At 38.7% G+C, this 16,936-nt stretch overlaps 1 protein-coding gene across 4 annotated transcripts; it reads left to right on the top strand.

Annotated features, from left to right (window-relative positions):
- Window positions 1–7,329: 7,329 nt before the first annotated feature.
- On the top strand, window positions 7,330–16,689 carry insig2 (insulin induced gene 2). Of its 4 annotated transcripts, none has more exons than XM_088606011.1 (6): window positions 7,330–7,409; window positions 9,385–9,737; window positions 12,879–13,003; window positions 13,342–13,508; window positions 14,030–14,129; window positions 14,436–16,689. In XM_088606011.1, exons 2-6 carry the CDS (start codon window positions 9,485–9,487, stop codon window positions 14,475–14,477), a joined length of 687 nt encoding a protein of 228 aa, XP_088462137.1. In that variant the 5' UTR covers window positions 7,330–7,409; window positions 9,385–9,484; the 3' UTR covers window positions 14,478–16,689. The 4 variants fall into 4 exon arrangements, with proteins under 4 accessions (XP_088462137.1, XP_088462139.1, XP_088462138.1 ...); XM_088606013.1 differs by having other exon boundaries at window positions 7,359–7,418; XM_088606012.1 differs by having other exon boundaries at window positions 7,409–7,548.
- The last annotated feature ends 247 nt before the right edge of the window (window positions 16,690–16,936 follow it).

Genomic DNA, 16,936 nt, shown 5'->3' with positions numbered 1-16,936 from the left:
ATGCACAAGTGATCATTCCCAGAAATCACGGTTTGGTCTATTTAAAAATGCTTGTCCTTTAAGTCACAGATAAATCCGTCCAAGTATGTTTCTTTTCTCTAAGATATATTTTATAATATAAAGAATTAAGCAGTACATCTTTAGGCTAGTATAAATCCCACAGTCTTCCCAGTTACCGCCTGTTTTCACATCACAGTAGAATGAGCAACATAATCAGGCTTTGATGGAGGGTCTGTTGCTACAGTCTGAAAATTAGGTGCTCCTTAATGCTATAATGACAGGTGTAAGATTAACTGTGTTAGGTGTCTACTCATTCATGCAGACCAAATTAAATTAATGGAACAAATTTCCCCCATAATTAAGATAAAAATTCGTGTCAGCTGTAACCTTGCTGTACACTAATTATGTACAAATGATTTATCATCTGTTTCGCCCAGAATATTAATCCTCACCTCATTGATAACTGCAGCCAGTGTTAAGAGATGAGAGTTGATTAACAGTGACAGAATGAGCACCCAAAGTGTTCAGAAGCCAACAGCCAAAAGAAGCAACAGTGCTTGTCTAGCGTTCTCTTCTTTTATTAAATTAGTCTGCATTGAAATTCATGGGGGCTTAACGAGGGGTTCTCCGTTTTGTACAAAATTCACCGATAAACAAAGGGCGGATTTTAATACGGTACATCAGAGCAACACTATTCCTTTACATAAAGCTTGCACCTTTGTTGCTTCTGCTCTAGACACAGGTTAGTCACGCCTAACAAGCTGGATGAAACAGTGTTCATATCAATAAGTCACGATCTCACGGTGTTGCCCACCTGCACAACAGCTTCAGAAGTTTACAACGAGGTAGATCAGCCAGTTGAACAGACTGAGAAAGCTTCAATTCTGAGACGTCTTAGTTCTTCAATCTGAAGGTCCTAATTTGGAACTCCTGAGAAATATAAATGTATTTTTAAGACATTCGTCTTTCTTATCTAAATATTATAACTGTGTTGATTTCGTATATCTAATGACAAGGTTATTTGCAAAGAAAACTCAATATATTTTTTTTTATTTTTTTTTTATTTTTAAGCAACGGAAAGACACATGGTGATTTTTTTTTCTGGAAACTCAACCCCCCAGACTGTAAGCGAAACTGTCCCTGTTGTTCTAGTGTTCTCTTGAAACAGTTGAGAAATTCAATCTTATTTGCCCTCCTGGTACTGGAGCTGTTGTTTTGTTTTTATCAGAGAGTACTAGCAGCAGGCAGGTTTACCGCCAGAACTGCGTCCAGCGTCGCTTCAGATGAGTTATCACTGTGAGAATAACATTTCCTGGGGCAAAGCGGATATTTTCGTGGCATTGTTTTCATGAAAACGATTCTGTTGTTTTTTTTCGTGATCCTATAAATAAAAAGCGTGTGATTTGTTCCGTCTACTCCCGCAGGGTGGCGCACCTAGGACAGTGCACAATGTATGTAGAAATAAAGTCGTGCAAACCATTCTACTCCCGGAAGTGTGTTCCGTTATGTATGAGTATACATTTGAAGAACCTGTTTTTATTTGCTTACCGTGTACTTAAACACAAAGAATATCCATTATCGTTTAGAGTAATATGTTATGAGCAGCTCCGAGACAATCAATTATTTTGTAAATCAAAGACAATACTGTTTGCCTACGCCCTTCGCATAAAATACATAACATTGGGAGGATAATTGAGGTCTAAGGTTGCTCTAGTCTATACATTGCTCGTTTTGATTAGTTTTGACAGGAGAGGAAGTATTTTTTTGAATGTACGTTTTTTTTACACAATGCTTCCAACACAATATAAACCACACTACTGTACGTACACAACCTACAGTACCATACAATTACACGGCATCTACTAATACAGCTACTGTATAATTAACTTGCTTTGCTTAAAGAGATTCTACATGAAAGTGTATTTTTTTATTGAAAATAATCCAAGAATCATGTATTCTCATTTTTCAAAAAGAAATAAGGAGGAATGTGATTGCCTCACCACTTTGAGTTCAGACCAGGCTTGTGAATACCTTTAGGTTTCCCCTGAGAGGCTGGGAGAAATGAACCTATTACTCATATTTCTCTATTAATTTCTGCCTTGCCTTTTCTCCTTCAGTGACTCCTTAAAGGCGCCCACGTCGCAAAGCTTAGCAGATGTTTAGCACTGCTACAGAACTAGTTCCAAGTCCGTCAGAACTATTTCTTGATCTGTCCTTGTGCTTTAGAATCGGTTGTTTCCTTTGCCTCTGTCTATTGCCTTTTCAAAGCATGAAGCAATTCCTGAACAAAGAAGGGATGGAAGACTGAAAAATAAAAAAGTAAAATAAATAAATAATATAAGCACTTTAAACTAAACCAGTTATGACAATAATTCCAGGAAAATAATACATTGTATTAAGTATAGTGTGCCGCTTTGTAGAAAAGATTGAAATGAAAAATATGCTCTTTAAGATACAGACCTATCTTGGAAGCATAATATGGGGGAAAAAAGGAATACTGATGGCATCTGATAATGTTTTAAAGCCAATCAGTCCATGATGTCTCAATATTTTTCAATCATATGTGGATCAAATACTAGGTTTTGTATCTATACTATCTTATTAAAGGAAGGAAAATATTGTAACTCACATAAGGAGTAAATAGTCTTGTATTTATTTTTTTAAAAATCACAAATATTTCACTGATCTGAAAACTTCCTACTTCTTCAAGCTTCCCAGCTATGTGCGAAAATACAATTATTAAAATGACTAATTACTAATACCATTTTACCCAGATTTGTTTAGACAGAAGAGAACGTGCCACTGAAGGTTCTTTTTCTCTCTTATAGTGCAAATGTGCACTGAAATACCCTTTAACCACAAATACATAAAACAACAAAATGTTTTGCCTCCCTGAAAGCATAAGTATCAACTGTCTGATGCCCTCTATCCAACACAAATTCTGACATTAAATGAAAGTACTTTGGGATATTTATAAATTACCATAATTTAGGCACACACCTAAGAATGAGTAAATTAGGGGGTGCTTTTAACAGTTATTTGAGATCCTGTCTGATTTTAAAAACACTAACTGAATGCCAGATAGGCGAATCGTGTAATATGCACATTTATTGGCTTTCAGCAATTGAATCTACCAGGGCTTACATGTTTGGGGTCAAAGGTTAATTAAAGACATCCAAAGGTCGAGGAGTGATTATGTGGGGGCTAGGATTGTAATGGGGCGAGGGAGCTCACTCGAACAGGAGCCCTGACAGAAGATTTATACCAGAGGTTATGACATTGGTGCAAATAGTGCTGATAAAAAGGGCCTCTCCGCATTGGAGTGAACAGGATGATGAATCGGGTGCTTGACCACTCTCACTTATCGTTGAAACTCTTTCCCTGCTCCCAGCGCCTAATAGCAGGTTATTTGCCCTCACTTCAGAGTGCTGATCATCTCCAAGGGTTTTGAAACACTAGCCTGAAGTGCAGGTGATAAAGTGCATTAACTGATAAGAACTGACCATTGAATGCTCTAAATGAATTAACAAGCGATAATGTTCCTCTTTATAGAGAGATAACACATGCTGCACATTGGGCAAATGGTGCTGGCTGTAGGTTCGGACTCGTCGATACGGATCGCAACGGAATGGGAGCAAGCATCAGATGACTGTAAAATATTTTACATCATCTCTGTCGCCACTTCATTACCTTCACTTTTCACATTTTCAGACTCTGATTTTACTCTGGAGTGTTGCACAGTGCCGGTGTGGCATATCGTTTTTCATTATTATCGCCCTTTTACCTTTAACTTGTTTCAGCTGATATAAAGTAAATTCGGTGTCTTGTTTTCTTTTTTAAGTTCATTATACTGCAGGTAAATATAATCAGGAGTCTTTGTCAATCCAAGGCTAGAAAAGGGGCATTCATACATCAACACAGTGGTGAGTCTGTTAGCACTGCTGTCTTCTAAGATGCTGGGTCTCGGTTTCATACAACTGTCTGTGTGGAGCTTGCATGTTCCCCTTGTGCTTGCATGGCTTTTCGACGGGTGCGCCTGGTTTGTGTGCGTGTCCTGAGACTGGACTGCCATCCCAGCCCTGTTGTTATCTCACTTTATGTCTCCAGTATCTTTTGGTCCTGTGACCATTATAAAATAAGCAGCTTTCTGCTACCCAGTGGATGGGTACACGATATATACCAATACAAATATTTTTCCCTTCCTCAGATTGTTTCTTTGAAAACAAATGAATCAAATCCTCCTTTGCCTTCTTCCAAAGGACGCTCTTTGCATAGTAATTAAATTCCTTTCTACTGTTCTGTGCTTTGGGTACTTTTAATACCATGTAATACACAGATTTTGAGCAACTGTAATTGCTTCAGATTTTTTTTTTCTTTATGATTCCTTTCAAGTTACTCATGAGTGTTCACTTAACAAATTTGATTTGCTCTAGTATGTGGTCTAATAGGCTTAAGTTATGGAACTAAAGAAATCAAAGTGGATTATGGAAATCCTAGTTCTCTAGTTTGCAGTTTATTTTTACACTTATTATACTTTTATGCAGTATTTGTAATACACTCTGTCGGATTATGCTGTTCGCTACACTGTACCATCCATTGAGCTTACACAGATATCCTGAAACATGGCATGCTCCTTCCTTCCAGTAAACGAAAATATGAAATACTTTAATCTGAAATAACTCGGCAGATAAAGAAACAGTTCAATTTGCTTTTATTAGATAGCTGCAACTAATATTGATTGACAGTGAATCACTTTACTTCTGTTCACAACTGTTTTGCACTGTAACTTCATTTACAATATCAATGCTCTTATCCCCTCGAACAAAGAGAATTGCCTCAAAATCACAATCAATAATCACAATAATCTTGAAACTAGTAAAAGCACACACACACCTACAGACACTAATCTTATGATGGAATTAGAATTCTGGGAGTGCAATGCTTTCACAGTAATCTGTCAAAGATAGATCACATGCTCTCAATGGGTCCCAAAAAATCAAACTGCAATATTACACTATGGATCAATGAGTAATCCAGTGCTTGATGGGACCACATGCATCTGTGAGAACTGCCCGAGACACACAGGGTCCTGTGTGCCAAATGGCATGCCCAGTGTGTGGAACGTGTTCAGTGTCTTGCAGCTCCCGCATTTTATACCACACCGTGGAGATAACATTTAAAGAATCTCTCGAGACTCCTTTCTACAGCACCAGTTTCGGCCTTTGAGGTATCTTGGATACTCAAAGGCTGTCACCATGTTTAAAGTTAATAGCTGAATGTGCAGTGCTATGAAGATTTTCCATTGGCTTCTGCCAGTATCCTATTAGGTAACAATGTGTTTAAGGGAATTAAATGGCTGATTTTAATCTGGGAGGATGTCTATTTATTTAAGTCAAGGCTTTGTATATGTGTTTATACGTACTTCATTTAGAGGCTCTTGTTTAATCAATGTTATTCAGTGCATGCTTTTAATTATAAAGTCCTTATTACCGAAGTAACCTAATAGCAAAATGCAATTAACCAGAGCAATAATGAGCTAATTGGTTACTAATTAGAATCAACAGCACAACAGTCACTTGTCATTTGGAATGATGGTGGTAGCTGTAAGTAGCTTAGGGGAAAAGGCTAAATTATCACTGCGGATAAACAATGAAGATGTGTAAAGACTTGCATTTTGGAATTTTATATGTATTAATTACAAAGGGGCTTACATTACATTGTTGACATAGTATTACAACACAAAGCTTATCGTCAGATTTTTTTTTAAACACTTTTCATTAACCCATTATTTCTGGGAAACAAATGCAATTTACCAACGTCCATTTTGAACACTGTTTGGCAACTTTTGTTGAAATGATCTTTTCTGACACACTCTTCTCCGCTCTAAATGTGCATCCCATGAATACCAAATAAAAAAATATATGATCAATTTGTAGAATTATTATAATTACATAATATATAACTATGTTGATCTTAAATATGAGAAATCTATTATCAACGTACAGTATATACTACATTTTAGTTAATAAGAATACCCTGAAAATAAAATAGGAGTTGGAATATGAAGCATAAACACGCCAGTCAAGAACTTCATTACAATCCATATTACACCCTCATAATTCACATAAATATTTACATAATATATATTATTGTGGATTTCCCGGCTTCATCTCCTCGTGAAATTTGTGTCAATGTTGCTAAAGCCATGCCCAGTTTCCAAAACATCGCAAGTTGTTCTCGTGCAATATTGTTCGCATTAATAAACTGTAAACTAAAAAAAAATCGAATTATCTAAATCGCCTTTCAATATTTCAATTTCAATTGATTTTTAAATGAAAGTACAATATATCATCTTTCCAGGGCGATGCAGAGTTAAAGCTCACAGAATTACTGAATGCTTTTTTTGTCACTGCCATGGCCAAAAGCCAAATAATCTATAGTATCACAAAATCCATATGCAGGGCATTATCAGATTAAAAACTTAAATATGGAAAGTAATGAAGAGAATGGCTCAGCTTTGTAACGTATAGTGCACCTGTGTGCTGTTGTGTTCTAACCAGTAACCTGATAAGGATGAAATACCAGCAACAGGCCCGCTGGGAATCCGCAGTTCACTAAATAAGTATTTCGTGAAGTGGATAAGTAACAGTACATTTTAAAAAGGGGGGAATTAGCGATATCATGCCTGTTCCTGTTTAAAACCCAGCCTCGCCAAGGCCAGCTTTGGCACTCCTGGGCTGGACTGATGCGCTTAAATCCCCTGTTTCCACGCTAACAAGATGTACGCTGACGACAAGGCCAACTGGAGAGGCATGGAAATCACAGGGCAGGTGGAAACCAAATCATGAATTCCCCAGAAAGAAGATGATGATAGGCAGAGCAAAACACAGTTATTCGCTGGAGAAGGGAAAGAGAGCACGCTGGTTTGGTGAACCAAAGACAGTGCCCAACTGTTATCCCAGCTATAGGATTTAGTCATGGTAACTTAACTGTCCACCTCATTTTACTACGACATATATAAATCTGTTTCTGGCATATTTCTCAGGTACTTCAAACTGGCACCCCGTCTTGAACTACAAACCAATTAACCATCATTCTTTGCAACATCATGGAATGTCAGTGGCCACAAACAGCTGTTGTCTCTTACAGCTACGATGCTCTGTACCAGGTTTTTCCATCCTTAAATAATAATTAATAACAACAATAATAATAATAATAATAATAATAATAATAAAGACAACAACTTCCACCACATCCCTCAGGGCTGCTTTGACTCCCTGGTTCATACATGCGACTGCACTGCGCCTGCGGGCTCTTGCTAGGAAATGACGTCACGCCGCTCGACCCTGATTGGAGGTTGAGCGCCGTGCACATCGCAGAGTGACGGGGAAGTGATGTGGTCCTCCGAGGTAAACACGGTAAACTTTATTTTCAGCCTAGGTTTAATCTTTCCGCTAACGAAAGTTTCCGAACCGAGGGATCGTTCGCGTCTTTAGGTGCGCGTTAGTTCGCATGAGAGGGATAAATGTTTTGTGTGTGAGAGATGAGGTAAGAACTCCGAAAGAGAAAACCGCTTTGCTGTGTAAGGTTACTGTCTGTTTCGATCTCAGTACCCCCTGTCAGCAGTTTCATTTTTAATAAGTGGTGTTTGCTTTAAACCGCGTTTTATAGGAATGGGGAAAATGCAAGAGCTGTTAACGTTTATTTGAAATATCAATCGTTTTGACGAGTAAGTTTGTCCCCTGTCCTTCATAGGCCTGCCCGGTGTGATTGGCCTGTCTGGATTTGTGTGACCAGACGGAAGAGTTAACAGCTGTAACGGGCCATATTTTAAAGTGTTTACGTGCCTTAAAATTGATCCCTTTCTTCCGATCCAGGACAGACTGGCGAGACTCATGCACGACTCCTCCTTTACTGTCTTAACTCGGGTTTTGCCATGCTCGTTTCTCCCGTCCTGTGGCGAAGCGCAGTCCAATCCGTTCAGACCCATGATTTCTGTGTTTTCACTCGCTCAGAATCACTGGATTCATACTCTTCTTTTAAAACAACACAAATCCACTCACTGACACTGGAGTAAGTGGGGTCTTGCGAAGTGTATTCACACACAAAAAGTACCAAAACAACGTCTTCCTAGGTATTCTGTCGAAGTGGAAGACTAGACAAGCTTGACTGTAAATCCGGTTTTCAAAGGGAGCTGTGGCCAAATGGTTTTTGGGGAGGAAATGGCATTATTCAAGTGGGGTACTCTTGCTTACAAGACCATTGCGGTGGCTGTGATTGAACACAGGTTTGCTACAAAACGTACCAAACCCGAAGAAGCAGTAACCATGTCGAACATGTTGCAGATGTGAGGTCAGTTCGCTTGTAACTGTACTATTATTGCACGCTGGGGTTCATCTAGACTGTTGTCTTCCTTACTCGCCTCTCTGCGTTCACACCCTAACAGGTATATGGTCCATGACCATCGTGCAGAACTGGAGACACTCTCCCATGGTGCTTTCAAAACTGACCAGTGTTGTAAAACCGTTTGAGGGCAACACTGAACATGAAGGAAACACCCAAAGAAGGCCATTTAATGGAAGAGTTTCTTGAAGGCTTCACTCGATAGTACTTGTTACCCAGACACCGAAACTAAAACACTAGCATGAAGCAGGTGTTGCTTCATATTTATTTTACAGTCAGTTGCATTTAAATGGTTAAAGGGCTATTTGGAGTTGTAATCTCTATTTTGGAAGCCATTCTCACTATTAATCCATTTATTTTGGGTGAAGCAATGTTTTATTGAGTATGTAATTTACGATTTTTCAGAGGCATTATTTTCAGGCGTCTGGCATTCAGTAATACTCTGCCTTTTTTTGAAGAAAAAAAAAAACATGACATATTTGAGTTGTAATTCTTCACCTGTCCAGACAGCGTACAATTAGATTTGGTATAGAGTTTAACCAGCTGAATCTAATGTTCCCCTCTCTTTATTATCTCTTGGTTGTATATCTTCAGCTTTCCTGTAGTTGTAAAACTGGATACGTATACCATGTAGACTACAGACTAAGCAGTGCTTTGAGAATTTAAACAACTGTTATGCAGTTTGATGTGCAAAATTGTCTACATGCGTTAAAAGAGAACCTGATAATGGGATTTAAGTGGCGACTGACATAAATCTGCTGTTTTCTCCCATTTTGGCCTTAGAGGAATGAAATATTTTGAATTCTGTCTGATTCCTCTGGTGAAGACCTCATGGCTGTGGGACTGAGCACCCTTGTTTAAAAACAAAATAGGAACAAATGCCTCTGATCACCTCTGACAAGACGGTTTTGTCCGTTACCTTTCTTGACGCGTGCACCAAGGTGAGTGTCAGTGTTGTTGTTGTTTTCTCGTTGACGCCAGGCTTGCAGTGATGCCTGACCGTGTCCAGTGCGCAGGTGGCTGTCGGCGGGGAGACGCCTTAGTGTTCTGAGAGCAGCTCGCGGGGCCGTGTTTGGCAGAAATGGCTGAAGCACCCAAGCTGACGCGACGGCCGTCCGCGCCGACGGTCCGCGGCCCGTACATCTCCGTCGTGACCAACCGCGCCACGAACTTGGTCATCCGGGCAGTAGTCCTGTTTTCCATTGGGGTCTTCCTTGCTCTGGTGCTGAACCTGCTGCAGGTTCAGAGAAATGTCACGCTTTTCCCTCCGGACATGATTGCCAGCATCTTCTCCTCTGCGTGGTGGGTCCCTCCCTGCTGTGGAACGGCTTCAGGTAAGCCTTTAGGAAGCGATGGGGATTCCAATATCAGCCATAAATCCAGTTCTACTGAGTCTATATGATTTTTGTCGGGTTGACACCTTGACTATAGACAGGATTTTTTTCCCCAAACAGTTACGGAACCAGAACAGTAAACAAAGCGGAACCTTAATTTAATTAGGTGCCCTCCTGATAATGAACGTTTGGAAGTCAGAAGAGGGTAGCTAATATTTACCTGCACGTAATTGGAGACAAAGTTAAATGGAAGCTCTGCTTGTTCTGGATGCTCCGTGCAGAGCACTGGCCAAGTCAGATTAGTCCTTTGCAAAGGGCTGCGACGAGAAAAGCAAAGGCTCGTTCTACACTGGAAAAAAAACTGTTGGGTGGTTAAACCTTCTTCAGGTGTGAGGTGAAGAAAGATTGACAGCCTAATTATTGTGTTCTTTCTACTTTCGGCATGAGATTAACCTTTACTTGTTCCTTAATCGTTTGTAATTCCTTATTCCTTAATCCTGCCCAAGAAAGTAGCACATGTTTATGTAGTTGATGGAGCAGACCAACAGGCCTGGTCTCCGTGATGGTAGCACAGAATCTGTTGTCCTGTGAATTTGGTTCAGCATTTTGTCATTGCATATTGATACAATAAGAACAAAACTGGAATTTTCCCAATATTCCTATTAGGAATAAAACCAAGTATGTCAGCCTTTTACATAATCATATTTTTGTAACACTTTGTAATAAATGAAGTGTGCTAATTTAAGCATCTTTCTACAAATATTTCTTCTTTTTTTATCAATGTTTTTTGTTGTTGCATTCCTTTACCTATTTTTAACCAGAGTTGGATTTCATTTGACCAAATTGCACTTGAATACCAGCAGCATGAAAACCTAGCCCTATCACTATGGTTAACCTCAAAAGAGCTGCATGAGACAGTTTAGTAAATCAAGATGTATTTTTTTCCCTGTGCCAACACAAGTCACCATTTAATCTCTAAACCTTTCGACTCTCCAGCTTGTTTCACTCTTGGCCAAGGAGGTTTATCCACTCTTAAGTTCCTCAGACGTGCACCTGTTAGCAGCAAACAGCTGGAACCTTTCCTCTCCAGACAGAAGACTTTTCTGCCTTTTTTCAGTATAAAACTTTAAGCCTGAGACTATTTCACTGTACTTTTGGGAATACACACATTTTGTGCATCCAATCATTCAGCTATTCATCTTTTTATTGAAACATAAATACTGTTGCAGCCACCGATTTAAATATTTTATTACCTTTATGATATATATCTGGTAGATATTTAGTGTGTTTCCCAGACAGTGTACATTTATCATAAAGTAACCCCGTGATTATATTTAAATACTTGTTTTCCAAGAAAGTCACGTGGTGCACAGTGTCTTTTCACATTTAATTTGACCTGGAAGACTTTTCACCAGTTTACTTGGCATCTATATTAGTAGCTGACAACTGGGCTCATAGTGTATTCTTATCATTGGTTTTCAGTCCAACATTGGCTAAGAACTCTCCAGACAGAAAGACTGCATAGAGCTGCATAGCTGTACAGAAGGCACTGGAACATACTTCTTAGGAATGGTTAAATGGTTATCTGTGACAGCATTATCAAAGATGCGCATATGGTAAATGTAAAAATACATCTACATATATTGTGTCTAGAGGTTTTTAATGCAGCTGCTGTTTATAAGAAGTCAGGTTTTGTGCTGTGGCCTTTTTATAAAACCTGATACCTAGTGCTTTCTCTCTTCACCACACTGTCACGCGTTTGAAGGACTTCTGCATGGAGCGTTGTTCCCAGAGTCCAAACGAGACCTCCCACAGCCAAGCAAAACATGTGGCTGCCCTTTTCGCATCTCGCTGGTCCATGTAATCCTTAATTTCCTCAAAGACGTTCTTCTTGTGACTCCACCAGTCTAGTTCACTGCTTGGGGTGTTACACTAGCTTTTTTTATATTCCAGATCTGCTTTTACAAGGTCAGCAGTGTGCTGTGGATCATGTGTTGAAATATGAAGTTACTGTACTAGACCAGCGAGCTTGGTTCCAGACCGCCATGCACAAAAAGACAATTTGTTTGGACCCTGCAGCTGTCTCATTGATTTTTTAAGATTTCGGCGCTATTCTGAGATACAACGCATACTTTAACAGATCTAACACCATCGTTCACATTTGACACTTTGCATTTCTTGCCTTCATCTTTTCCCTTGCGTCATTTCTGTGACACAATGTCTCTGGGTCATTTTAAAAATTTTACTGGTCTGTTAAAAGATTTATGTAGTGTCCTCCTCTGTTACGGCATTTGTTATATAGTAAGTTCCCCACTCTGTTCAAGATGAATTACTGTATTGATGGGAGTGTATGTTTGACATTAAGGGGTTTTCTTTAAAATGCCAGAAGCAGTATTAGTTTTCATGCTGGCAATGGCTGTGTTGGAGAGCACAGCGTTTTCAGAAATTCATGTTGCGGAAGAGAAATTGTTCACTGTTAAAGTTGTTTAACCTTAGCCTGTGAATCTTCATGTAATGGAATTTTATTTATTATACAAAACAAGGCAAGATTCTTAAGCATACAGTATATCCAAGCTTGACTGTGCATATTCTGTAACATGGCAGGTGGTAAGCCTTTTTTTGTATTTTAACCTTTCCATTCATGAAACGGTAATCTGTTTGAGTTTACTTTTTCAGTTTAAGTTTGAACATTTCTGCTGGGTGGTAAATTAACTTTTTGACGTTGCCTTACTAAATTATGCAAATCCAAGATTTAGCTGGGTCTGATAAGGTTCACGGTAAGTGGATTACGTTTAATTAGCTTAATAGTTTGTCTCCATAAACTTATCTCCTGATCCCTCCTTGAGAGTGCCAGGGACTTGGGTTTATTAAGATAAACGCTTTTACAGATTCTTGGCACAGAGGTTTTGAAGATTATTGCACAGCAGGTCATTTTTGCTGTTTACACAAAAGTGGTCTGCTGCACGTTGAAAGAAAAAAATAACAGCAGGATGAAAGCCACAATGATACAACTGTTACATTATTTTGCACTGCAGTGGGGACACGGTTGGACAGGAATAACACCTAGGACCTCAAGAGTTTTGGGGAGGTCATTTTAATCTCCTTTTTTCATCTGTTTCTTTTGTCTTTCTTTCTCTGCAGCTGTAATAGGCCTATTGTACCCATGCATTGACAATCATCTGGGAGAGCCTCACAAGTTTAAAAGAGAGTGGTCCAGCGTGATGCGATGTGTGGCAGTCTTTGTAGGGATAAACCATGCGAGTGCTGTATCCTTTTTTCTTGCTGCAGGCTACACGTAACTACCTTTTATCTGGCTCCAGAAAAATGTGACACATTCCTTTATACATGTGGAGAAAATCGTTTCCGTGGTTCAAAGTTTTAAAAGCTCAAACGTTCAGACTTTGCAGGGTGGGGGGTTATTTTTCTCCACTTTCTTAATTTAAGAAATGCCCGTGCCCTTAATCTAAAGGTCTTAGATCTACGAACGTATTTCTCAGATTTGGACTAAGTCAGCCTTTTCACACCTTCCCTCCCATCAGGAGAGACTGGATTTTCTGGCTTCTGTTTTTATTTACACAGTTTTCCTTAAAATGTTTTCTTTCAGAAAGTGGATTTTGCAAACAATATGCAGCTGTCTCTTACACTTGCAGCCCTCTCTATTGGTCTGTGGTGGACCTTTGACAGATCCCGCAGTGGGTTTGGGCTGGGAATGGGCATCGCCTTCCTTGCAACCTTAGCCACTCAGTTATTAGTATATAATGGTGTTTTCCAGTAAGTATTACTTTTTATTGTTTGCATTTGAACCTTGGACAACAGCTGTTTTTGTAAAGACTTAGCTGGCTGTAAAGCGACCTGTTTGACGCAAACTGTCTCCTTTATTTTTTTGGTCATTGGGTGCTTCCAAGAATGTGCCATTCAAATTTAAAGAGCAAATCCATAAAACCATGAAAGCACAAGGTGGATTGGCCTGCAGACGCCTCAAGCTATTTAACATTCGCTGTGCCGAATTGTACCTTTTGTACAGTGGGGTTTTCTTGACTTTAATGTCCTCTACGGTAGATAGAGTTCATGGTCAATGTAATCCTGGTGGCTCTCTATAAAATAGAGAACGTGGCACAAGTGAAAGGAGGCAGGCAGTTGATGTGTGTTGTCTGCTTTTTCAGATAATCCTGTGTGATCCCAAGATGTTACCTTCTCTTCCATATTTTCCAGTTGATCACTTTTCTGTGAGACGCGTGGTTTAAGATGAGCAGATCTGTATGTAAAGTGCGCATATCAATTTTTTCTTGAAGGTACACGTCTCCAGATTTTCTGTATATACGGTCCTGGCTGCCTTGCATATATTTTGCTGGAGGAATTACAATGGGTAATATAGGTCGCCAGCTAGCCATGGTAAGTGCCATATTTTTTTAAAACATATTTTTATTTTTACATGTAGTAAAGGTGTAGTTTAAATGGATATAAAGTTAAAAGCCTGTTGAAGTTAGTTTGTCAAACTCCCTATGACATACTGTAGCTTTGAGTGGTGTCTTCCACCTGTGTAAAACTCTGTAGTATACAGAATGTAGTGGTCCTCATTTTTGCAGTACCGGTAGTGTTGGTTTTAGGGAAAGCTTTGATGTCTTTTAAAGGTAAGCCTTGAAATGTAATTTCTTCTGTATTATGCAATATAACAAAATATTTTTTTTCTTTGAACAGTACGAATGCAAAGTTGTTCAAGACAAGACACACCAGGACTGAAGACTGCAGTTTAGGTTGTGTTCATATTTTTATTCTAACTGTACTGTGCATTTTGACTAGATAAAAATGCCAAATTGTAAAACGTATATATCGATGTATGATATTGAATTACAAAAATTGCAAGCATTGCAGTTTTGTTTCTTTTGTGCGGTATTCGTCAATGCAATCTGTGATTGCTACTTTAAAAAAAAAATAAGGTAGTCTGATGACAAAGTTCATCAGTATGCAATAGACCATTGATAATTTAAAAGAATCCTTAATACTGCAGCTCATAATTTGAGACCTTTGGCTATGTTGTGCCAAACTGTTTTACATCAGATACATCTTCGTTCAGAACATTTGTACTTTGCTTTTCAAAATGTAGTTTTGTGTCTGTAGTTTGCTATATATATTGATAACGTTATCTACATGTAATGTAGGCTTTTTTTTCAGAACTTCACAACTTTTTATGATTCTGTAGTCTTTCTGCCCAAGAAATGCACACATGTACTGTTATACTAATAATAATTCATCAAACATTGGCTCCAGTATATAGCTTGACCCTAGATGATCCCTGGAGTATATAGGTACATAAGTTGTAATTCCATTTAGGAAAGGGAGGTAGTTATTTAGTAGTCTTTATTTTTCTCATTTCTACCATTATAAATGAGGAATTGCATACTTTGAATTCTGTGTGCACATAGATAACAGACATAAGAAGTGTTGAACACAGTTTTATCTAAACAAGCTGGAGTAATGCTTTAGAAAAATATCAGTCTGGTTTATATTCAATCCTCAACCAGTGTTCAATTGTGTCTGAACTGGAGCCAGTAAAATTAGAAGCATTCTGCATCAGACTTGTCCAGTGATCTTCGCATGGAATTGTACAAGATGCAAAATAAGGGATTGCTTAGCTTGTTTTAAAATAGCATTTAAATCTATTTAAATGAATCAGATTTGAGTGAGCTTGAAAAAGCAGAACTTTAATAAGAAATTTCCATTTGTAATAATTAAGGATTAATTAAAAGAAGTAAGAAGAAGTAAAAAACATTTTAGTATTCTTCTATAGAAATTACTTGTGCAGAGTAAACTATCGCTGGGGTGCTTATTGATGGATGGTGAAAAGAACAGTGCTAATCTGTCAGTTTTGTTATATATTGTATAAAAGACGGGAGGCATCAAAGCTTAATGAGCTGCATTAGGTCAGTGATGAAGAGGAAATGTTGCAAATGTCTTCGTTTTAAATCTTCATTCAGTATTGTTACTTGTAAAACTCATGACAAATGTTTGCTCTCACTGATGGGACTGATTCAATTTAAATTTTATTCATGTACGTCTTTTTGACATTTGTGAAATAATGGAACAAAAATATGCCTTCATAATGGAAATCAAGTAGCGTTTTTTTTAGCACACTTTTTAATTGCTCATGAACGCCTGGTGACTTTTAAAATGAAGGACATCTCAGTTTACATCAGGGTGTTTCCTTCCCGAGTAGTTCCATCTATTGTGATAGTTTCTGTGCTGTACAACATTTGTACATTATTTGCTGTCAACATTTTGTGGTTGGACTGGTTCTGAATTTTTTGTGCTCAGACAAGCTGCTGCTGATTGCTTTCAGGGACATGGGAGCCTCTGCTCACGTTTGTCCTGTCTGTTTTGAAATGGTGAAAAAACCTATGTACAGTACATGCAGTTATTTGGGCCTTATACTGATGTGCTGTTACTAATGTACTGTGTTCAGGTTTTGTGCTGTCAAAGTAACTTGTCGAGAAGTCATTAAGTAAATATGAACTGTGGGTTTAGACTGGGGGAGGGCCGCTTTGTCCCCCCTTAGCGTCCTCCCTGTGTTTGAAGATTTTGACTTTAAAGTACAGTTGTTGACACCAGACTTTATTCAGGCATCTGCCCCTGCACACACGTCTGAGCCCGTGAAGCTGTAGGACCTGCTCTGAGAAACAGCCTGTTTGCAAGCAGAGCGATGTCAGACGGCTGGACAGAACCGTCTGTAATTTTCAAAGAGCACAGTGGAATCTGGTTAAAAAAAGAACAGCCACGGGACTTTTAGGAATCGAGTAATTGCCCTCTTCAGCATTCAGAATGAATAATAATAATCCGTATTTTAATTGAAGTATCATCGCACGGGATATAAAAAAGGGAGCTTTCTGTTTTTGTACCAAGGTTTGTGTCCGTATGTCATGTTTTTTAATCTGTATTAAATAATACATCCAGCAGATTAATGGTTTCTTCTGTTTCTTTCATGAAAGGAGTGAGGAAGAAAAAAACAGTGCTTCACAAGGGAGGGGTAACCAAATATTTAAAGGCCTTGAAATGAGAAAAGTAGAATGGAGACGTGCAGCGCACCTCCTACAAGCTTATCACGGCTTCATCGTGATTGACAGGGGATAATGATATTTTTTTTATCCCCCAGCAGCGGTATGCAGATTGGGCTCTCAGCCCTTATTGGAGATATAATTGCCATG

The sequence above is a fragment of the Lepisosteus platostomus genome, chromosome 14 (genome assembly GCF_059453375.1).
Source record: "Lepisosteus platostomus isolate fLepPlt1 chromosome 14, fLepPlt1.hap1, whole genome shotgun sequence".
Taxonomy (NCBI): domain Eukaryota; kingdom Metazoa; phylum Chordata; class Actinopteri; order Semionotiformes; family Lepisosteidae; genus Lepisosteus; species Lepisosteus platostomus.
This window is presented reverse-complemented; position numbering and strand designations above follow the sequence as displayed.

What these genes read in the sequence shown, in the direction of transcription:
- insig2 (XM_088606011.1), top strand. Translation starts at nt 9,485, where the DNA reads ATGGCTGAAGCACCCAAGCTGACGCGACGGCCGTCCGCGCCGACGGTC. An exon ending in CTGCTGTGGAACGGCTTCAG is followed by an intron (nt 9,738 to 12,878) that starts GTAAGCCTTTAG and finishes CTTTCTCTGCAG; the next exon opens with CTGTAATAGGCCTATTGTAC. An exon ending in GGATAAACCATGCGAGTGCT is followed by an intron (nt 13,004 to 13,341) that starts GTATCCTTTTTT and finishes GTTTTCTTTCAG; the next exon opens with AAAGTGGATTTTGCAAACAA.